This window comes from Bufo bufo, chromosome 3 (genome assembly GCF_905171765.1).
Source record: "Bufo bufo chromosome 3, aBufBuf1.1, whole genome shotgun sequence".
NCBI lineage: Eukaryota > Metazoa > Chordata > Amphibia > Anura > Bufonidae > Bufo > Bufo bufo.
The window spans coordinates 596357618-596377135 of NC_053391.1; the positions used below are offsets into that span (position 1 = coordinate 596357618).

Genomic DNA, 19518 nt, shown 5'->3' on the forward strand with positions numbered 1-19518 from the left:
AGATAATACAACTGGATCTGTTCATAACTGATACAGACGGTTGTATTATCAGTAACAGAAGCGTTTTTGCTGAACCCTGCCGGATCCGGCAAAAACGCTAGTGTGAAAGTAACTGAAGTGTGAACTTGGCCTTACTAACATTTAAGGACACATTACAAGTAGTACCCTGCTGATGAATTAGAGCCGTTGTGCCTCTTAAAGTGATAGTAACAAATACAAAAACAGTTATGTTCGGTAAAGTAGATCTGTCTGAATGTTTTTCTAAAGGGAATCTGACAACAGAAGAGATATACCCCATGTTACAACTCTGTCTTAGGCCTCGTGCACATCACGGTGATATTATAGCTCTGTTTCTATGGAGTCATTATAGTGCACTCGTAGAGCATGGGATCATTTCTCCCCCAGTGGCATTGATCCTAGGTGAAAATAGCTCTGTACGTGGAGCGCCTGACCGAAGTTAACAGGACTTGTGTGCCACATTACAATCTTTGTACTGTATGCAAGAAGCCTTAAAAGGGTTGTCAGTTATTTTTTTGTTCTTTGTATGTTTCTAACTAGGCAAATGAAAGGACTTTACAATTCACTTACTTTATCTCCAGTTGCTGCTTTCTCAGATTTCTCTGAGGGTCACATGACCTGTGATGTCAGCTTCTCTCCCTGCTCTGACGATGTTTCGTGCACAAGCCTGAGAGAGCAGATATGTGCCTGTACATGAGACACAACTGTGCTGGCCATGCCCCCCTGCACTGCTGCTTATTGCCCTCTACCTGGATTCTTGAGGAAAAACATTAACCCCTTTAGCTGCACAGACTGAGGGCTGAAGGTTTTACTGAGTAGCTGCAGGCAGTGAGGAGACAAATGCTGGGCACAGGAGCTGACAGAGGAGTTCTGCAGAGCATTGCACAAGAACAGGTAAGGGGAAGATCCTGTGTGTATCAGCAGTGTAATTGTACAGCTGAGCTGAGACTTGTAGTCCTACAAATACAACATGCTGCTGAGTCTCCCAGCAGGCAGACATGTCACTCAGGGCAGCACTTGTATTCACTCCTTTTGCAGAGCCGGGGGAGGGGCAGAGATTGTTGTTATTGCAGGTAAGCAAAGGGCCAGAAGAGAACCAGGGAAATGAGGAAACATATTCTCTCCCCCCCCCCCCCCCCCCCCCCAAAACCTGTCTTAGCTTAGTTATATATTGCTGCCCATCAGATTTACAGTGCTATATTTTTTTTCCATAACTCGGATAACCCCTTTAAGGAATATGGCACATGCAAAATTGTAATTGTGTACTTCTTAGCACTAAACTGAAAAGTGCAACTGATCCATCAAGACCCATGTTTCTGTTTGAGTAGTTACGGCGTTGATTATTGTTACTGTTGTCCGAGCAGAACACAACCCTCATTTTCCTGAATTCTGCTATGATCACAGCATGCATGTATGTCTATAGCATGGTTGTTGCTCATAGAAAATGCCTACATAGGGTGTGAGTTTGTGCACATGTGCTGAGAAGCTTTGACAGACCGTGCACTGTGTAGCTTTCCCCCCCTCGTTGTAGAGTGAGGGGTGGACCTACATACAGTAGGTTAAACAGTTGCCCAGAGAAGCTGAGCCTCACTCTGAATCCACTCTCTCTGCCTGCAACATTCAACTCGGTCACCATGCCTGGGATTATATTTCTTCTGCAGTTTATAATGGCTGTCATCATGCTGCCTGCTCACATCCTTAATTATCTTGGTATTTGGGATTCATTTATTAGGAAACGTTTTCCATTTTTCATGAACATTTTCGCTCAGATCTACAACAAAGTGATGGAGGATCAGAAAAGAAGACTCTTTAGCAATATCTCTGACTTTTCATGCGATTCCAAAGAGCTCAGGCTTCTAGAGCTTGGCTGTGGCTCAGGTGCAAACTTCAAATTTTATCCTAGGGGCTGCAAAGTGACCTGCTTGGATATCAACCCAAACTTCCAAAAGTTCCTGAGCAAAAGCCAAGCAGAAAATGACCACCTGACCTACGATGGCTTTTTGGTAGCATCTGCTGACAACATGACGCCTGTGGCTGATGGCTCTATGGATGTTGTTGCGTGCACGTTGCTAACTTGTTCTGTGCTTAACACACCAGCTGTACTGAAAGAGATCCAGAGAGTCCTCCGGCCGGTGAGTTGTGTACTACTTGTAACGTCCTTTTTATTTATTATATAAGTTTGTGTTCTTATAAAGTGGCTGAAAAAAAAAACTATTACAGTTTAAAAACTGCATGATAGTGTTAAACCCTTAGGACACAGAGTAGTTCGGTACTTGAAAGGCTTGTCCCACCCCATCCAGAAGGACCTGTAAAGAAAAACATACGTACCTGCTCCTTGAGCTCGGTTCTGGCTCCCTGGCTGTCTTCGCCAGATTTCCAGATTCCACTAATGCACAGACGGGGTTGTATGCACTGCTGCAGCCAATGACTGGCCTCAGCAGTGACATGTCTCCCAAGTAGCATGTGACCTAGTGGGAATACATCACTGCTGAGACCAGTCATTGGCTGAAGCAATGCAAGTGACCCCATCCATGCAGATGCTAACAGATCACACCACCACTGGCTGGTGTTAGGATAAAAAAAACAAAAAACCCTGGACAACTTATTTAAGGCTGGATTTTTGCAAACTTGTCTATTCTAGCAACAGTACACTGGATTCTGCTTTACAGTTGTACCTTCAAAAATATAATTATACTAGCAGAAGGACCCGGCTTCGCACAGGTATATTTCATCTATATAATTTAATGTTTGTGTATGTCATTAAAAGATATCGACAGTATCCACTATAACAGTGACATCTACAGTACCCTGACCCTTTAACAGTGACCTCCACAGCAGCCCCCCCTTTATTAGTGACCTCCACAGTGCCCCATCTCGTTAACAGTTATTTCCACGATAACCCGCCCACTTAACAGTGACCTCTACAGAACTCTGTTCCCTTAAAATGTGACCTCCACAACACCCCGCCCCCTTAACAGTGAGTTCTACAGCACCCCGCCCCTTAACACTGGCCTCCATAGCGGACCATCCCCTTAACTGTGACCTCCATAGTTCCCTGTCCCCTAGTTTCTAAAATGGGGTCACTTTTTGGAGTTTCTACTCTAGGGGTGCATCAGGGGGGCTTCAAATGGGACATGGTGTCAAAAAAACAGTCCAGCAGGGGGGCGGAGTCTAGCAGCCGAGGCGGATGCACACTGAGTGAAGAGCTCTGCTGCAGACCGAGCCTCTGGAGCTTTTCACAGCGATTATCTTAAGCTAAAATGGGCAAACCCTGCAAGGAGAAAAAAAAATACACCCCAGGGAAGCTGAAACAGGCGACAAACCAGAGCGACCTGGAGAGATTTATTAGAAGACCCGACACGAGATCAGATTCCAAGATGGCGCCGGGTCGCAGCACGGGCTTTCAGGAGGAAAGAGAGGCCGACTCTGAAGGAGAAATAGAGAGTGACAGAGAAGAAGCTTCTGGCTCTGATGATTTCCAGGACTTTCATGAAAGGTCTGCTACAGGATGCCTTGGAGCTGCTGAGACGCGACCTCTCTGAAATTAAAACAGACATACATCATGTGCACACAAGGCTGGAGGATCTGGAGAAGGCGCAGCAGACCCTTATCGGCTTTGGTAATCAAGTCTCCTACAGCCTAGATGACGCACAAGCCCACATAAATTACATCTACTCCCTGGTAGAAGACCAGGATAATCGCTGGCGCAGAAATAACATAAGACTAAAAGGTGTGCCTGAGTCAGTGTCGCAAGACTCCCTGCTACATGAGGTCACGCAACTATTCACGAGGCTGGTGCCTGATAATCATCCGGACTCCTTTGAGATGGAACGGATCCATAGAGCGCTACGCCCGCTGCCCAAATCACAAGACCCTCCTAGGGACGTTATTTGCCTCTTATCCAACTTTACGGTAAAAGAAAAGATTCTGGCTGCAGCTCGGGTGAACAAAATGGCCGAAATTGAAGGCTCCATTATAACGTTCTATCAAGATCTTTCATCAATAACTTTAAAAAAGAGGAGGCATTTGAAACCTCTCCTAGATGTACTTCTCCAGAAAAAGCTAACCTACTAGTGGCTGCACCCCTTCGGATTACTGATTAATACTCCGCAGCGAAAACAAGTTATCCGGAGCCACGCCGATCTGATCCGAGTATGTGATGCACTGGAAATCCGAGGCCTTGAAATACCGGACTGGTGCCCAGTACAAAGCATGGCTAATCTACCAGCACTTCCAGTACGGGATACCTGGCAAGAAGTTTCATCAAAACAGCAGAGAGCAAAGAAGACTCGCCGCATTCCACCATGAAAAACATCGGGACTTCCAGGGGTCACATACCCTTTTCTTAACTACCGGCTTTAAATAGCCATTTCTTCTCCCTGAAGAGATTTTCTCTTTACCTCCTACTGTATATTCATCTTGTTTTTCTATCTCTCCAGGCCTCGCTTTGGCTCCCCTTCCTCTCTTCTTTCCTAATGTCTCCTTGGTCATATTCTCATAAGGTGTCGGAGAGGATATGATATTTCCTGTGAGTTGTGATACTGTACCTAAACTTTTAACTTAGCTCTATTTAGCAGGCCACGGGGGACATCTAGTGGCCATAGGAGGTTTTACGTCAATGTTTTCTTTCTCTTTTTCTAATCTACCGGTGAGGGCCATGGTGCCACACTTTTATTCTTTCCTGCTCACATCTTCGACATCTAATTTCTATCCTCTTCCCCTCCCTACTTTACTCTCCAAATGGCTCAATGATCTCTCCTTTGAACACCTTGATATTCTCCAGCCCTCGTTTACAGGCTCCAGAAGTTAAAGGGTCGCATCTAGATGACACCTTCCCCCCCCTACAGGGGACTTTATGTTCTTCGCTGGATTTTTTCCAGCATATGTTATCTTAGAAACTGCGTTGTTTGCGCCAATGACAATTGTTTAACTTCTTTTTTTTCTCTCCTTTATGTAGTATGTCTTTTGACCCATCCCCTCTTCCCTAGCTTTCCCTTCCCCCTACCTACTGGTCGCTTATTACATCGCCTGTTGTTACCGGAACAGTCGAACTTCAGAATGGTATGTTATAATACTTATGGCTAATATTCAAATTGGCACTTATAATGTACGGGGTCTAAATGTTCCGAACAAAAGTCAAGTTTGTCAATACCTCAACAAAAAGAAAATCCATATTGCCTTATTGCAAGAAACCCACTTCCGCAGGAACCACATCCCTAGGTTATCACATTTGTTGTATAGTCAATGGTTTCACAGCCCATCCATATCTTCCGCCTCTAGGGGTGTGAGTATTGCGATCCATAAATCTATTCCGTTCCTACATCAAGACACATTGTCAGATGAGGAGGGCAGATATTTATTTATTAAGGGTACCATAGGCCCTCAACTATTTACGTTTGGTACTATTTATGCTCCCAATGTAACACAAACCGTCTGGCTTGTAGACACCGTAAAGAGATTTGGGGAATTTGCAGATGGGGCGATATTTCTTGGAGGTGACCTGAATGTAACTCTAGTCCCACATTTGGACTCCTCCAAGGGCTCATCATTGCTCTCGAGCATTGCTCTCATCAAAATTAAAATAGATCATATCAAAGATTAGATTATATTTTCACTGATACAAAATCTCTACAGAACTGCGCATGTTCTACAATCGGAAGCATTCTTCTCTCGGACCACGCCCTAGTTAGCATCACCTTCACCATACAAGAAGTTTCTATGCCTAAAGCAGAGTTTCGATGGAGGTTAAATGAAACTTTGTTGAACGGGTCTAACAACCCGAAAATAGCTAAGATGATAGAGAAGTACTTCAGATTAAATGACAACAAGAACACTTCACATATCATCCTCTGGGACGCACATAAATCAGTGACAAGGGGAGAGTTGTTAGCATTGGGATCCTTTGTTAAAAAACAGAAAACTAAGAAAATTGACGAACTTACCTCTGTGATCTCAGAACTAGAAAGACAGCATAGAAAGCAGTTGAAGGACGACACTTTGGTACGCCTGGACACCTTGCGCCCTGAATTAAAAAATATACTAAATGCACAAACTGCTAAGTTGTTTTTAGCCTCTAAATATAAGTACTACGCGCATGGAAACAAGGTGTCTAAAGTCCTATTGTCACAGATCAAAAAGCGCAAGGTGGCTTCCTTCATCTCACAAATTAAAACGCAAGATGCTCAAATGGTCCACAAAACCGATTTAATAGCGAAGCAATTTTGTGAATATTATAGCAAACTCTACAATCTGCATGCTACCCAATCTCCTTCGCAAACTGCGGTCCAGAAACAAAACATTCGGGCTTGGTTAGATAATCAAAACCTTCCCCAACTATCCCCAGCTCAAACTGCAGCGCTAAACTCCCCATTTATGTTAACTGAACTACAAGCGGCATTAAAAAGTTCCCCTCTCGATAAAAGTCCTGGCCCAGATGGCCTCCCGGTGGCTTACTATTTTTAGCGTTTAAAGATATCCTTTTACCCCGTCTAGTGAATGCTTGTAATGAAGTGAGAGAGGGAGGGACATTTACTTTCGCCTAAGAAAGATCACACCCTATGTGCGAATTATCGCCCTATTTCGTTGCTCAACAATGACCTCAAGTTTTACGCTAAAGTGCTTGCCAACAGACTTAAAGAATACTTACCAAACATTATCTCACCAGAACAAGTAGGCGTTGTGCCTGGAAGAGAGGGCAAAAACAACGTGGTTAGAATAATCCGACTCATGCAGTAGGCCAAAACAAATAAGATACCCTTAGCCATCTTTAGTACGGATGCCGAAAAGGCATTCGATAGGGTGGACTGGCTCTACATGACACAGGCATTAGTGAAATTTGGCATACCAGATTCATACATCGGTTGTGTTATGGCCATGTACCACCTCCCCACTGCAAGAGTCTTGGTAAATGGCACTTTGTCTCCTGTTTTTAAAATTTCGAATGGAACAAGGCAAGGTTGCCCTTTATCCCCTCTACTCTTCATAATTGTAATTGAGACACCCCTGCAGTCGTTTCGACAACACTCCGACATAGTGGGCGTGAAAATTGGCTCCACGACACATCAGACTGCAGCTTTTGCGGATGATGTATTGTTACTCATCACCAACCCGGAGAGAGCCTTTCCGGCTATTATGTCGACACTTCAGACCTTTCATGATATTTCCAACTTCTCAGTAAATTTGGCGAAATCCACAGTTCTGAACGTGACTCTCCCTCCCTCTGTCATGGCCACATGCCCTTGCCGAAATGTCTGGAGGATCTCATTAATTCCTGGGATATCCCTTTTGTCTCATGGTTTGGACGACGAACTTTAATAAAAACCATACTTTTACCCACAATTTTATATTACATTCAAGCATTGCTAATATCCATCCCTAAAGCGTATTTTAGTAGAGTTCAAGGCATTTTTACAAAATTTCTTTGGGGCGGGAAAAGGCCTAGATTGCCGCTTAAACAGGTTGTGCAACGCCCACGTTTTGGCGGGCTTGGAGTCCCGGACCTATATAGCTACCATAAGGCAGTCATATGTCTAAGATGTTTAGAATGGCTACGGACATATACTAGCAGATTAGATATTGTGTCAGAGAATGACATGTCAAATATTCCATTACGCTCTTTACTTTTTATGGAGTATTCACACGCTCGCCACACTTTGAATACGCCGTGCCCATTCACTACTTATGCGTTGCGTATATGGTCATGTTTTCATTGGCTCACTCTACTCACAAGTCAGATTTATTTTATCAGGCTTCTAAACCTTTCCGAGAAACCCTTATTGATAAAATGAAAATGTGCACAACCCCGGTCTTATCGTTGTGTCCGAATGAGGATACCCCCTCCTGCGACGAACTCCGTGAACGGTTGGATAGGGCTCCACTCTCACCTTCCATTGTGCTTTCCTCACATACAGACTGAAAGAGCTTCTAAAGAACCTGTCGTCTACCTTAGGTCATTCCCCCTTTGAGAAATTGGTCCTGCAAGTGAAAGAACTGAAGGGGAAAATTTCCAAATTATATGACATCCTTTTGTCGTTTGGGCGGGAGGAAACCCCCTCATTTCTACTCCAGTGGGAGAAAGATTTAAGCGTCAAATTTACCCCCTTCGAGGTAAAACTTGCAACTTTGAGTCCGCTGAAGGTGTCCAGGTGTGTCAGGGTACAGGAGAACAGCTATAAAGTCTTGACAAGATGGTACTACACTCCACAACGCCTTCACCACATTTCCAGAATGTAGCTCATTCTGTTGGAGATGTGATAAGGAGCTCGGTACTCACGCACATATTTGGTGGCAATGTACAAAAATTATACCCTTCTGGCAAGAAGTAGGTAATATCTTATCGGAAATAACAACAATAGATATCCTGTTGTCGCCTAAACTTTGTTTGTTTGGGCTATACACAGGAATCTGATGTTCTAAACATACACGATCACTATGTAATATCCTCATAGCAACCGCCAGGCTAATGATAGCTAGTCAGTGGAAAAAGGAAGACCCCCCCCCCCTACCATTCCAAATTGGATTCTAAAATGTGATCAACTCTATAGACTAGAACAGATAGCGCATTGGGACACTAGAACCCCACTTTTGTTTGAGGCTATTTGGACCCCCTGGAAAGCATTTTGAAATTTTACCGTTGGGTAACTTGTTAAGAGCTCTATACTGGAGCCAGGGATCATTACACTGTGCATATTGTGTTTTCTCGGCACTCCTCAAAGTGATCTCTCTCTTCAAAATCATAGTCATAAGGCACGTCGGCCGAGGTACAACTATACCTGAGCATGGAACCAGGTAGCCTTTTTATAGATCACATTTGATGTTCATTCACCATGAAAACGTTTCGTTTACAGCTAGGGTTCCGCAGGATCGACCAGCCCCCCCTCCCCATCACTTTCCTTCTTCTCCCCCCCCCCCCCTCCATTTGTGTACGTGTCTTTTGTGTTTATTGGTTCTTACCTGTTTTTGGGTACTCCTTATTGAGCAAAGAAACTCTCTGCCAATCATTCAGTAGAGTTATACTGCAATTGTAATAGATATTTCTTTAAGACGCGCCATACGTGAACTGTGTACAGCTATGCATAAGCCTTTGTTTGAGAGAACTTGTATTCATTCTAGATATATCTGTATCAGCTCTGTATCATATGTCACCAATATATACTTTCCTTGTGATTGGAAAACCCAATAAAAACAAATTTTAAAACAATAAAAACAGTCCCGCAAAATCTGCCTTCCAAAAAACTTATGGCATTCCTTTTTTTCTGCGCCCTGCCGTGTGCCCGTACAGAAGTTTATGACCACATATGGGGTGTTTCTGTAAACTACAGAATCAGAGCCATAAATATTGAGTTTGGTTTGGCTGTTAACCCTTGCTTTGTAACTGGAAAAAAATTATTAAAATGGAAAATCTGCCAAAAAAATGAAATTTTGAAATTGTATCTCTATTTTACATTAATTCTCGTGGAACACCTAAAGGGTTAACAAAGTTTGTAAAATCAGTTTTGAATATCTTTAGGGGTGTAGTTTCTTATATGGGGTAACTTTTATGGAGTTTCTACTCTAGGGGTGCATCAGGGGGGCTTGTACCGATACGTCCTGAGTCCTTAAGGACTCGGCAAACATGGCGTACCGGTATGTCCTAAGTCCCTAAGGGGTTAAAGTTATCACTTTATGAAAATGAGCCCAGTCCCTAAGGGGTTAAAGGCATACTATCTTTTCTACTTCTGTGAACACAAAATATAACAGTTATATGACATCTAAACATAAAGTCGCTGTTAATAACTCTGCTTTTGTCTTTATCACACAAACATAAGAACTGTATTAAGGTTATTGGCAGGTCTAGCTGTATAAACACACAAGCTATATTAGCAACCTAGGACAGGTCTTAGCTGGCCAGCTACAGTTCTCTGGTTTCAGGGCTGAACCAGGATATATTGTAAACTTTTCTTTATTCTTTACTATACTATAGTAAAGAATAGTATTCTTTATACTTTACTATATACAGGTGGAGCATCAGAGCATTTCCTTGCTCCAATGCGTCTCCTTGCCTTGTCCTGCATTGCACAGCGCAAGGTCTGTTTGTTTACTTTGCTAGATGGAGATTTCCACCTAGCAGTGAGCCTAGTGATGTCACCGGCACAGATGAGTGGTCTATAGCGCTGACGGAAGCTGTTCAGGGTTGAACCCCGATATAAGCTCTTCTTTATTCTTTTTACTATATATACGAGTGGAGCATCGGAGCATTTCCTTGCTCCGAAGCTTCTTTCGTATATATATTAAAAAGAATAAAGAAGAGCTTATATCGGGGTTCAACCCTGAATCCAGTGAACCCCTTTAAAAATTCCAGGTCCTAAAGAAGGACTTACCAAAGACCTTGGAAAACTACTCTTTGCTAGGGATACGTGCCCCCGGTAATGCCCCAGACCCGCCCAGAAACACACATTTGTGGGTGGGGGTTGTGTTAGCCCCACCTATTTCTCAGCTCAGTACAGCATGAATTGGCCAGGACTGTCTCTGAAAATCAGGAACAGTCCTGGCAAATTCGGGATAGTTGGCAGCCAGGTGTTATAGAAAATATTCATGTTTCAGTTCATTTGTTCTTTACTGCCACACAATGCTGTCCATTCTACTTCAGTAACTATAGTACTACAGCTTTCCTGACACATTGTAATGGTCAGTGCTGCCTGTCATAACAGGGAGCCAGACACAGTACTAATATTTTATCATGGGGGAGCCCAGGGGTGGGATTCAAATTTTTAACAACAGGTTCCCTACTTAATGGTGGACACGCAGCATCATGACACATGTTTACATGTACATACACCATATATATGCAACACACAAACACATAAATACACTACACACACCTACCCCCCAACTAAAGAGTTTAGTGGCGCACAGAGCAATGAAAGTGAACATCTCCAGCTGCCCTGCCGTTGCCGCCACAGCACCAGATTGGGACTCAGCCGGCAATATGGTTCTCCGATGTAATAAACAACCGGATCTGGAAAACTGAAGGGAACTTGCTGAATCCCATGCCTAGGGGAGCCTCTGGTAACCTATACCCCACTCCGAGATTAACCCCACTAGCAGAATGATTAGTAGCTACAGTCAGTGTTGTAACTAAAAAATGACTGGGCCCCACAGCAAATTTTTTAATGCAGTGCAAGGCAAGTGGAGCATCGGAGCAAGAAAATGCTTTGATGCTCCACTCGTACATGGTAAAGGAGTGAAGGGGAGTTTATATCTGGGGTCAGCTCTGAACCTGGACAACCCCTTTAAGTATAAGTGCTGTTATCAAGAACTACCACCGAGCAGGATGCCAGTGGCCCAAGCAATAGGATAGGGTTTTTAAAGTGGTTTTACAGAATTAAAAAAAGGATTGCTTCTATTTCCTTCCCTCCTTGAATCTTGATGATGGCCCATGACTGGTGTTGTAAGGCTACTTTCACACTAGCGCTCGGGGCTCCGCTTGTGAGCTCCGTTTGAAGGGTCTCACAAGCGGCCCCGACCGCATCCGTACTGCCCCAATGCATTCTGAGTGGATGCGGATCCGCTCAGAATGAATCAGTCTGGCGGCGTTCAGCCTCCGCTCAGCAGGCGGACACCCGAACGCTGCTTGCAGCGTTCGGGTGTCCGCCTGGCCGTGCGGAGGCAACTGGACCCGTCCAGACTTACAATGTAAGTCAATGGGGACGGATCCGTTGGAAGTTGACACAATATGGCTCAATTTTCAAACGGATCTGTCCCCCATTGACTTTCAATGTAAAGTCTGGACGGATCCGTCTGAACTACTTTCACACTTAGAATGTTTTCTAAAATATAATGCAGACGGATCCGTTCTGAACGGATCCAAACGTCTGCATTATAGGAGAGGATCCGTCTGTGCAGACACCAGACGGACCCGTCCTGAACGGTAGTGTGAAAGTAGCCTTACTCCCCCTCATGCATTTCACAATACTAGACACGGACCATGTCAGGTGGAACCCTAAACCCATGGCTTTATATTTTGCCACCATAAATATAACGAAGATACATACAGTAAGTGATCAATGCTGTCTAGGGACAGCTACCCTATGGCCTTGTGGGTCTAGGCAAATTAAAGGTTCCACTTAAACTGTACTAATTTGTTAAACTGAGGTATCAATTGGTCTCATGTTAGTATAAAACATCAGAATTGCTGCAATCCAAACCATCCACTGAAATGCTAGAGATGTGAATCTAGGTACTATTTCTCATATATGGTTTAAATGCATTTTCAAAACCCTTCTGGAACCTGATACAACCAATTACTGCCTGCTTTGCTTCAAATATTTGCTTAATTCCTGAATTGATTTATCTCCGCATCTCTAGGCCTAGTTCACATTTCAGCGATTTTAATCAGTTATTTCCAGGGACATCCTAAAATATTTAATGTGAAAATGGCTTAATGTAGCTTAATGTACCATAATGTGCCTAAACCTCAATCAATTGCCTTGAAACTTTGCACAACCAAAGTTCCAAGCCTCCCAAACCTATCCTGGACGTTTCATGGATTTTGGCTACCCACAAGGCAAATGAGTGACATTAAGCTTGTTTTTTGATGAGCTTAATGTGGCTTAACGTACAAAATACTCAGATGTTAACCGATTTTCCCCAAACTTCCTATCCTACTAGACTCTCTCTATGCCAACATATTCTGAAGATTTGGGGTCATTTGATAAAACATACCAAAAGTTATTCACATTAAACTATTCCTTTTATACATTTAGCTTAATGTAAAAAGAGCTTAATGTACCATAATGTGCCTAAACCTCAATCAATTTCCTTGAAACTTTGCACAACCTTAGTTCCCAGCTTCCCAAACCTATCCTGGAAGTTTCATGGATTTTGGCTACCCACAAGGCAAATGAGTGACATTAAGCTTGTTTTTTGCGGAGCTTAATGTGGCTTAGGATGTCTCAATTTTTTAGGTTCATTCTGAAATTTCACCCACAAGCCAAACTTTTTGTGAGTAGTGTATATTGAAGTAGCCCCTTTAGAGGAGGACACCATAAGAGTTCTGTATTACTGTGTATATGGATTTTTACCGTGTACTGCTAGGTACTGACTCTGACCCCCTTTCACTTCCATAGGACTAATCTGTTGTGAGCTTAAGAATCAGGCACAGCAACAACCAAAAGTATAGCATTGTGCCTAGGGAGGCATGAAGGGGATACTTGCCCTCGTGGCGATGACAAATGACACCATTCATCTATACCAAGACCAAACCAAGGAGTTGTATGAAGTAGTAGTTGAGCATGCACGTTTACATTCTATACAACTCTATAGTGAATACATAAATAGCAGTGGCCAACAAAGCCACATCCCCATTGGGACCCCAATCAGCCTAACATTAATCACCTGTGCTATGAAAAATCATACAGGGCTTCTTATGGTCGCAGAATCATGCCATCCCTCTATTGTCCTATGCAGTAGATCCAAACCAGTAGTAGAAACCCAGGAAAATGTAAGGGATGGAGGGGGGGGTAAAGCCAGCAAGGAGCAGGAACCATCAGGATTATGTAAAATGTTGTGGAAATTTTATTATGCGGACATTTTATCTTAGGATGTGTGTGTGTTTTTATAGATTGTCATCTGTCTCCCTGTGACGGATTTAGCCAAAGAACGCTCTAGCAGAGGGTACTTGGGTTGAATCGGGACCAGTGGTAAAACCGTCAGTATGAAAACCTTCTCATGGGCTTGGAGACGTGTTCTCAGTGTGTAGGGGGGCGTTTGCCGGTTTGTAAGCACTAAGTGCAATGCACTGGGCTGTGGGTCGGGGGAGACTGATGTGTTCAGCAGAGCAGTGTTTTGTTGGCTGATGTATGGACGCCGGCTAGGGCCCCCGCGCAAGACGCGGATTTATTGGCTTGGCGTGGATGCATTTGTTAAGAGAACAATATATGAAAGGAACGTGCGTTTGTTGTCTCTAGTGCGCCTGATCAGCCGCTGGAGATAATGATGTTGTCCTGTAGATAAACATGCATGAGGATCATAGTAACTTTATCTGGCATTGATCACTGAGCAAGGCTGGATAAAGTTCGCTCCAGTGGTTATTGTATACATGTGTTTGTGAGCTGGCTATGTTCTCATCTTCCTATGTCATCACTTCCTGTATGTCATCACTTCCTGCATCCTTGTTATGGGCCAGCCCCTTTTACACCTTTTGTGAGTAAATAAAAGAAACAGACTGGGCAGGGGGAAGGAGGAGTGCTCAGCAAGAATTCAATCAAGATGGTAACACCTGTGTCTGCCTCTGACTGTGGTTGATGGAAAAGAGATTTCCCTATTTCTTTACACAAAGTTTGATGCAAGCAGATTACAACTATTAATATTTCTATAACAAAAATAATCCAGAAATTGGTGGAAGAATCGGTTACAGAAGGTAATTAAACAGATTGTCCATTCAACAGATATGCTGACCTTATGGACTGGGAACAGACAACAAGAGAGCTTGTCCCACCACTCATATTGCTGCACATAAACAAGTCTGTACATGACTTACTATAGAGATTGGATGGCTGCATCTGATACATACGAACATCGTAATTGGTACATTTTGGCCATGTAAGCCCCATACCCAGGAATGCCCCCAAACCTACCTGGGGATGCTCATTTATGGGCTGCACTTATATAAACATCCCATTTCAGCCTAGGACAGCCCGAATTTGCTGGAACTGTCAATGAAGAAAGAGAAACCATAAGAGGAAGTAATACCTAACACTTTAACTAATAAAATTATTCATTTTATATATTCAAATCAAAAAATATAACAATAACTTAACAGCATAAGAACAACTGGGGCTACTTTCACACATGCGGTACAGCCTTCTGACAGGCTGTTCCTGCATAGAAAGCCAGGAATCGACTGGTCAAAAAAAAAAATCGCTGCATGCATTGTTTTTTTTCCGTCTGAAGCCTGGCATATTTGCTGCGTAGCAGCCAGATCTCCACTCGAACCCATCATAGTTAATGGTGCTGGCGGTATCTGCTGCATCCAGCCTGCCGGATGCCTTACCATATATGTGAAACTAGCCTAAGATGGAAATGCCCACACATGACACAGGAAATGTCTGGACTTAAAGCCATATGAACTACTGTTAAAATGATTACATGTTTATTTCTTATTATAGGGTGGAGCTTTCTACTTCATGGAACACGTGGCTGACCCAGATGAATCCAGCTGGAATAGTTTTTTTCAGAAAGTCCTGAATCCCTCCTGGAAGTTGATTTTTGCTGGATGTAGCATAAGAAAGACCACATGGAAAGACCTGGAGAATGCAAAGTTCTCTGTCTTGAACCTGCGCCACATAACTGCCCCCTTACCTTTGAATGTCGTTAGTCCTCATATTATTGGATATGCTGTGAAATAAATACATTGACACTATTTTACAGATGAACTCAAAGTTTGGTTATTCAGCATATGTTGTATTTTGTTTCCAAGAGTATTACGCAGCTGAAATAAAAAAATAAGTGAACCCTTTGGAATAAGCTGAAATTCAGCATTGATTAAAGGGCATCTGTCAGCAGATTTGTTCCTATGAAACTGACTGACCTGTTACATGTGCACTTGGCAGCTGAAGGCATCTGTGTTGGTCCCATGGTCATATGTGCCTGCATTGCTGAGAAAAATGAGGTTTAATATATGCAAATGAGCCTCTAGGAGCGATGGGGGAACTGCCTGGCCCTGTTGCTCCTAGAGCATCAGCAACCTCCGGCACTCCAGATGTTTGCAATCTACAACTCTTAGGCTGAGTTCACACGAGTCAGTGCCAAGACCCGATGCAGACTGCAGAGGCACGGAGCATTAACATGACTGATAATGCTCCGTGCCTCTCTGTGATCTCTTTACTACGAAATCACAGTGACTGTGATTTCGTAGTAAAGAGATCACAGAGAGGCACGGAGCATTATCAGTCATGTTAATGCTCCGTGCCTCTGCAGTCTGCATCGGGTCTTGGCACTCTTTCACGGAGCGGATGCCACGCACGGCATCCACTAGTGTGAACTCAGCCTTAGAATCTTCCTTTCACTTCTGTGGGAGTTCCAAGAAAACCTGAGTAGGTTTGCATGCTGGGAGTCGTAGTTTCAAGGCAGCTGGAGTGCCGAAGGTTGCTGATCCCTGTCCTAGAGGTATATTTGCATATATTAAAACATAATTTTTCTCAGCAGTGCGGGCACATATGAACATGGGACCAACACATATGTCTTCAGCTGCCAAGTGCACATGGAACAGGTCAGCCATTTTCATAGGTACAAATCTGCTGACAGATTCCTTGTAAAAATTGAAATTGGTCTGATCGTCATATGTGACAATTCTAGACAATTACAATGTAACTAAACTAATAACACAAAAACTGTTGCATTGTTCATCTCTTTTATTGAGTAGAGTGCGTAAATATCTAAACTGCAGGAAGAAAAAATAAATTAACCCTAAAATTTAATAGCTCCCCCCCCCCCCTTAAAAGTACTGGTAATCACATCCACCAAACCATTAATGTAGCTGCTAGTGTTGATCGGGCACCACAGTGCTCGGGTGCTCTGGCCGAGGACATCGGGATGGTTGGGTGCTCTACCGAGCACCCGAGTATAATTGAAGTCAATGGGAGAACCTGAGCATTAAACCAGGCACCCCCAGCTCTGAAGAGGGGAGGGTGCCTGGTTCATAGGAAAAGGTCATAAATTGATGGAAACACCACTGAAATGGTTTGGGAACAGTATGGGGAGGATGTCTGGATGCATCTTGGACTCCCAGGTCGCTGCTGGGAACGATGTTGTCCGAGTAGTACGCCACTTTTACATAGTGACAATAATTCGCACAAAACCGAAGATAAAATCGATTTTAGAGGAAAAATAGTTAGGAAACATTCTTTTCTGTATATTTACTTGTATATAAAGTGCAAGTGCTGCCAAAAATTAAAAGCAAAGGGCACTCCGATACAACCTGCATATTACATAAAGGAGGGCCTCATTCACATTGTGGTACAATTGTTTATGTAGTTGGACTCCTACACTCATAAAGCCTATGCACTAAGTGAAAGGGCTGCCAAAAATTACAAGGAACCGACATTCCAATACATCCTTTGTTACACATAAAGGAGGGCATCATACACACCCTTGAAAAATTATGATTGATGGCCTGCTGGTGACCCTCAAAAACATTTGGAGCAAGGGCCTGCTGATCTGACCATGTAAAACATTAGGGGCAAGGGCCTGCTGCTGAGCTGACCCTCTAAAACATTAGGGGGGAGGGTCTGCTGCTGACCTGACCATCAAAAAATTATGGTTGAGGGCCTACTGCTTAGCTGACCATTGAAAAAATTAGAGTGTTCAAAGTAGGCCGGGTCGCGTGAATACTTCAGCTAGGAATAATGGAATAGGACTCTGGTTCTATTTTGTTGGTTTTCGGAACTGGGGCCATGATTAAGAGACACGGCCGGGGGTATCCGTATTGAGCCGAGGTGAAATTCTTGGACCGGCGCAAGACGAACCAAAGCGAAAGCTTTTGCCAATAATGTTTTCATTAATCAAAAATGAAATTAGGGATGAGGGTCTGCTGCTGATCTGACCATGAAAAAAATTATGGCCGAGTGCCTTCTGCTTAGCTGACCATTTAATACATTATGGGTGAGTGCCTGCTGGTGATCTGACCATCGAAAAAATTATGGGCGAGGGCCTGCTGCCGCTTTGGTGACTGTAGATAACCCTGGGCCGATCGCACGCCCCGTGACAGCGATGATCCGTTTGGATGTCTTCACTATCAACTTTTGATGTCATTTTGGGCGCTTACCATGGTGACCACGAGTAACGGGGAATCAGGGTTCGTTTACGGAGAGAGAACTCGAGAAATGGCTACCACATCCAAGGAAGGCAGCAGGCGCACAAATTACTCACTCCCGACTCGGGGGGTAGTGACGATAAATAATAATACAGGACTCTTTCTAGGCCCTGTAATTGTAATGAGCAAACTTTAAAACCTTAAACGAGGATCTATTGGAGGTCAAGTCTGGTGCCAGCAGCCGAGTCGCTCCTGGCCTCCACAATGTTCACCCTGTGTGCCGTCAGGGTGCGGTTTGTGTTGACCAGACTCTTGGATAGTGAGACTGGACTTGTAGTTGAGGGCCTGTTGGTGAGCTGACCCTCTAAAAGATTGTAGATGAGGGCCTGCAGTTGAGCTGACCCTGTAAAAGATTGTAGGTGAGGGCCTGCTGGTGAGCTGACCCTCTAAAAGATTGTAGTTGAGGGCCTGCTGGTGAGCTGACCCATTAAAAGATTGTAGGTGAGGGCCTGCAGTTGAGCTGACCCTGTAAAAGATTGTAGGGCAGGGCCTGCAGGTAAGCTGCCCATTAAAAAAATTATGGGAGAGTGCCTGCTGCTTAGCTGACCATTGAAAAAATTCACAGTGTTCAAAGCAGGCCAGGTCACCAGAATACTTCAGCTAGGAATAATGGAATCGGACTCCAGTTCTATGTTGTTGGTTTTCGGAACTGGGGCCATGATTAGGAGGGACGGCTGGGGGCATCCGTATTGCGCCGCTAGAGGTGAAATTCTTGGACCGGCGCAAGACTAACCAAAGCAAAAGCATTTGCCAAGAATCTTTTCATTATTCACGAACTCAGAAGTTTGAAGACGATCGAATACCGTCGTAGTTCCGACCGGCGATCCGGCGGCATTATTACCATGACCCGCCGAGCAGCTTCTGGGAAACCAAAGTGTTTGGGTTCCGGGGGGAGTATGGTTGCAAAGCTGTAACTTAAATTGACGGAAGGGCACCACCAGTAGTGGAGCCTGCGGCTTAATTTAACTCAACACGGGAAACCTCACCCGGCCCGGACAAGGAAAGGATTGACAGATTGATAGCTCTTTTCTGTGCATAGCCGTTCTGAGTTGGTGGAGTGATTTTGTCTGGTTAATTCCGATAACGACCGAGACTCCTCTGTGCTAACTAGTTATGTGACCCCCGGCGGTGAGGATTGTGTTGATCAGTCTCTTGGATAGTGAGACTGGACTTGTAGGTGAGGGCCTGCTGGTGAGCTGACCCTGTAAAAGATTGTGGCTGAGGGCCTGCTGCCGCTTTGTTGACTCTAGATAACTTCTGGCTGATCGCACGTCCCCGTTGTCACACACAGGGGGTGGGGTAGTGACCACTGAACTCCACCCTCACCCCTGTCCCTGCCTACTTGCCTCGCAAGTCCTAGCGACAAGGGACAACTGGTCGACAAACCCTTAGCTGGGATAGTGCAGGGAAGACAAACAACACATAAACAGAAAGATCAAACAAGCCGCGTCAAAACCAAGAGAGCAGAAAAGGTACCGGAGGAGCAAACAGAATCGTCAGGACAAGCCAAAGTCAAACCAGGAGAGCACGCCAAGACCAGAGGATGAGACAGACGGTAAATCGGAAGTCAAGCAGGAACAAACAAACCAGGTGAGTATCATGCAGGAAGGACCTCAATAACAGGCAATCTGTGTCCAGCAGATTGCCTG

At 44.1% G+C, this 19518-nt stretch overlaps 1 protein-coding gene and 1 long non-coding RNA gene across 2 annotated transcripts in view; one reads left to right on the forward strand and one right to left on the reverse strand.

Annotated features, from left to right (window-relative positions):
- Positions 1-2519, reverse strand: part of LOC120996154 — a 44147-nt gene extending 41628 nt beyond the window's left edge. Inside the window, exon 1 of the long non-coding RNA XR_005777735.1 lies at positions 2347-2519. This is a non-coding gene — a long non-coding RNA (uncharacterized LOC120996154). The remainder of the gene's footprint in view (positions 1-2346) is intronic.
- LOC120996153 (methyltransferase-like protein 7A) lies at positions 1559-15602 on the forward strand. Its single transcript, XM_040425905.1, has 2 exons — positions 1559-2150; positions 15165-15602. Exons 1-2 carry the CDS (start codon positions 1653-1655, stop codon positions 15402-15404), a joined length of 738 nt encoding a protein of 245 aa, XP_040281839.1. The 5' UTR covers positions 1559-1652; the 3' UTR covers positions 15405-15602.
- Positions 15603-19518: the final 3916 nt, after the last annotated feature.

Excerpts from the sequence above, each read along its gene's own strand:
- LOC120996153 (XM_040425905.1), top strand. The coding sequence starts at position 1,653 with ATGCCTGGGATTATATTTCTTCTGCAGTTTATAATGGCTGTCATCATG. Across the intron at positions 2,151-15,164 it reads TCCAGAGAGTCCTCCGGCCG|GGTGGAGCTTTCTACTTCAT; the intron begins GTGAGTTGTGTA and ends TTCTTATTATAG.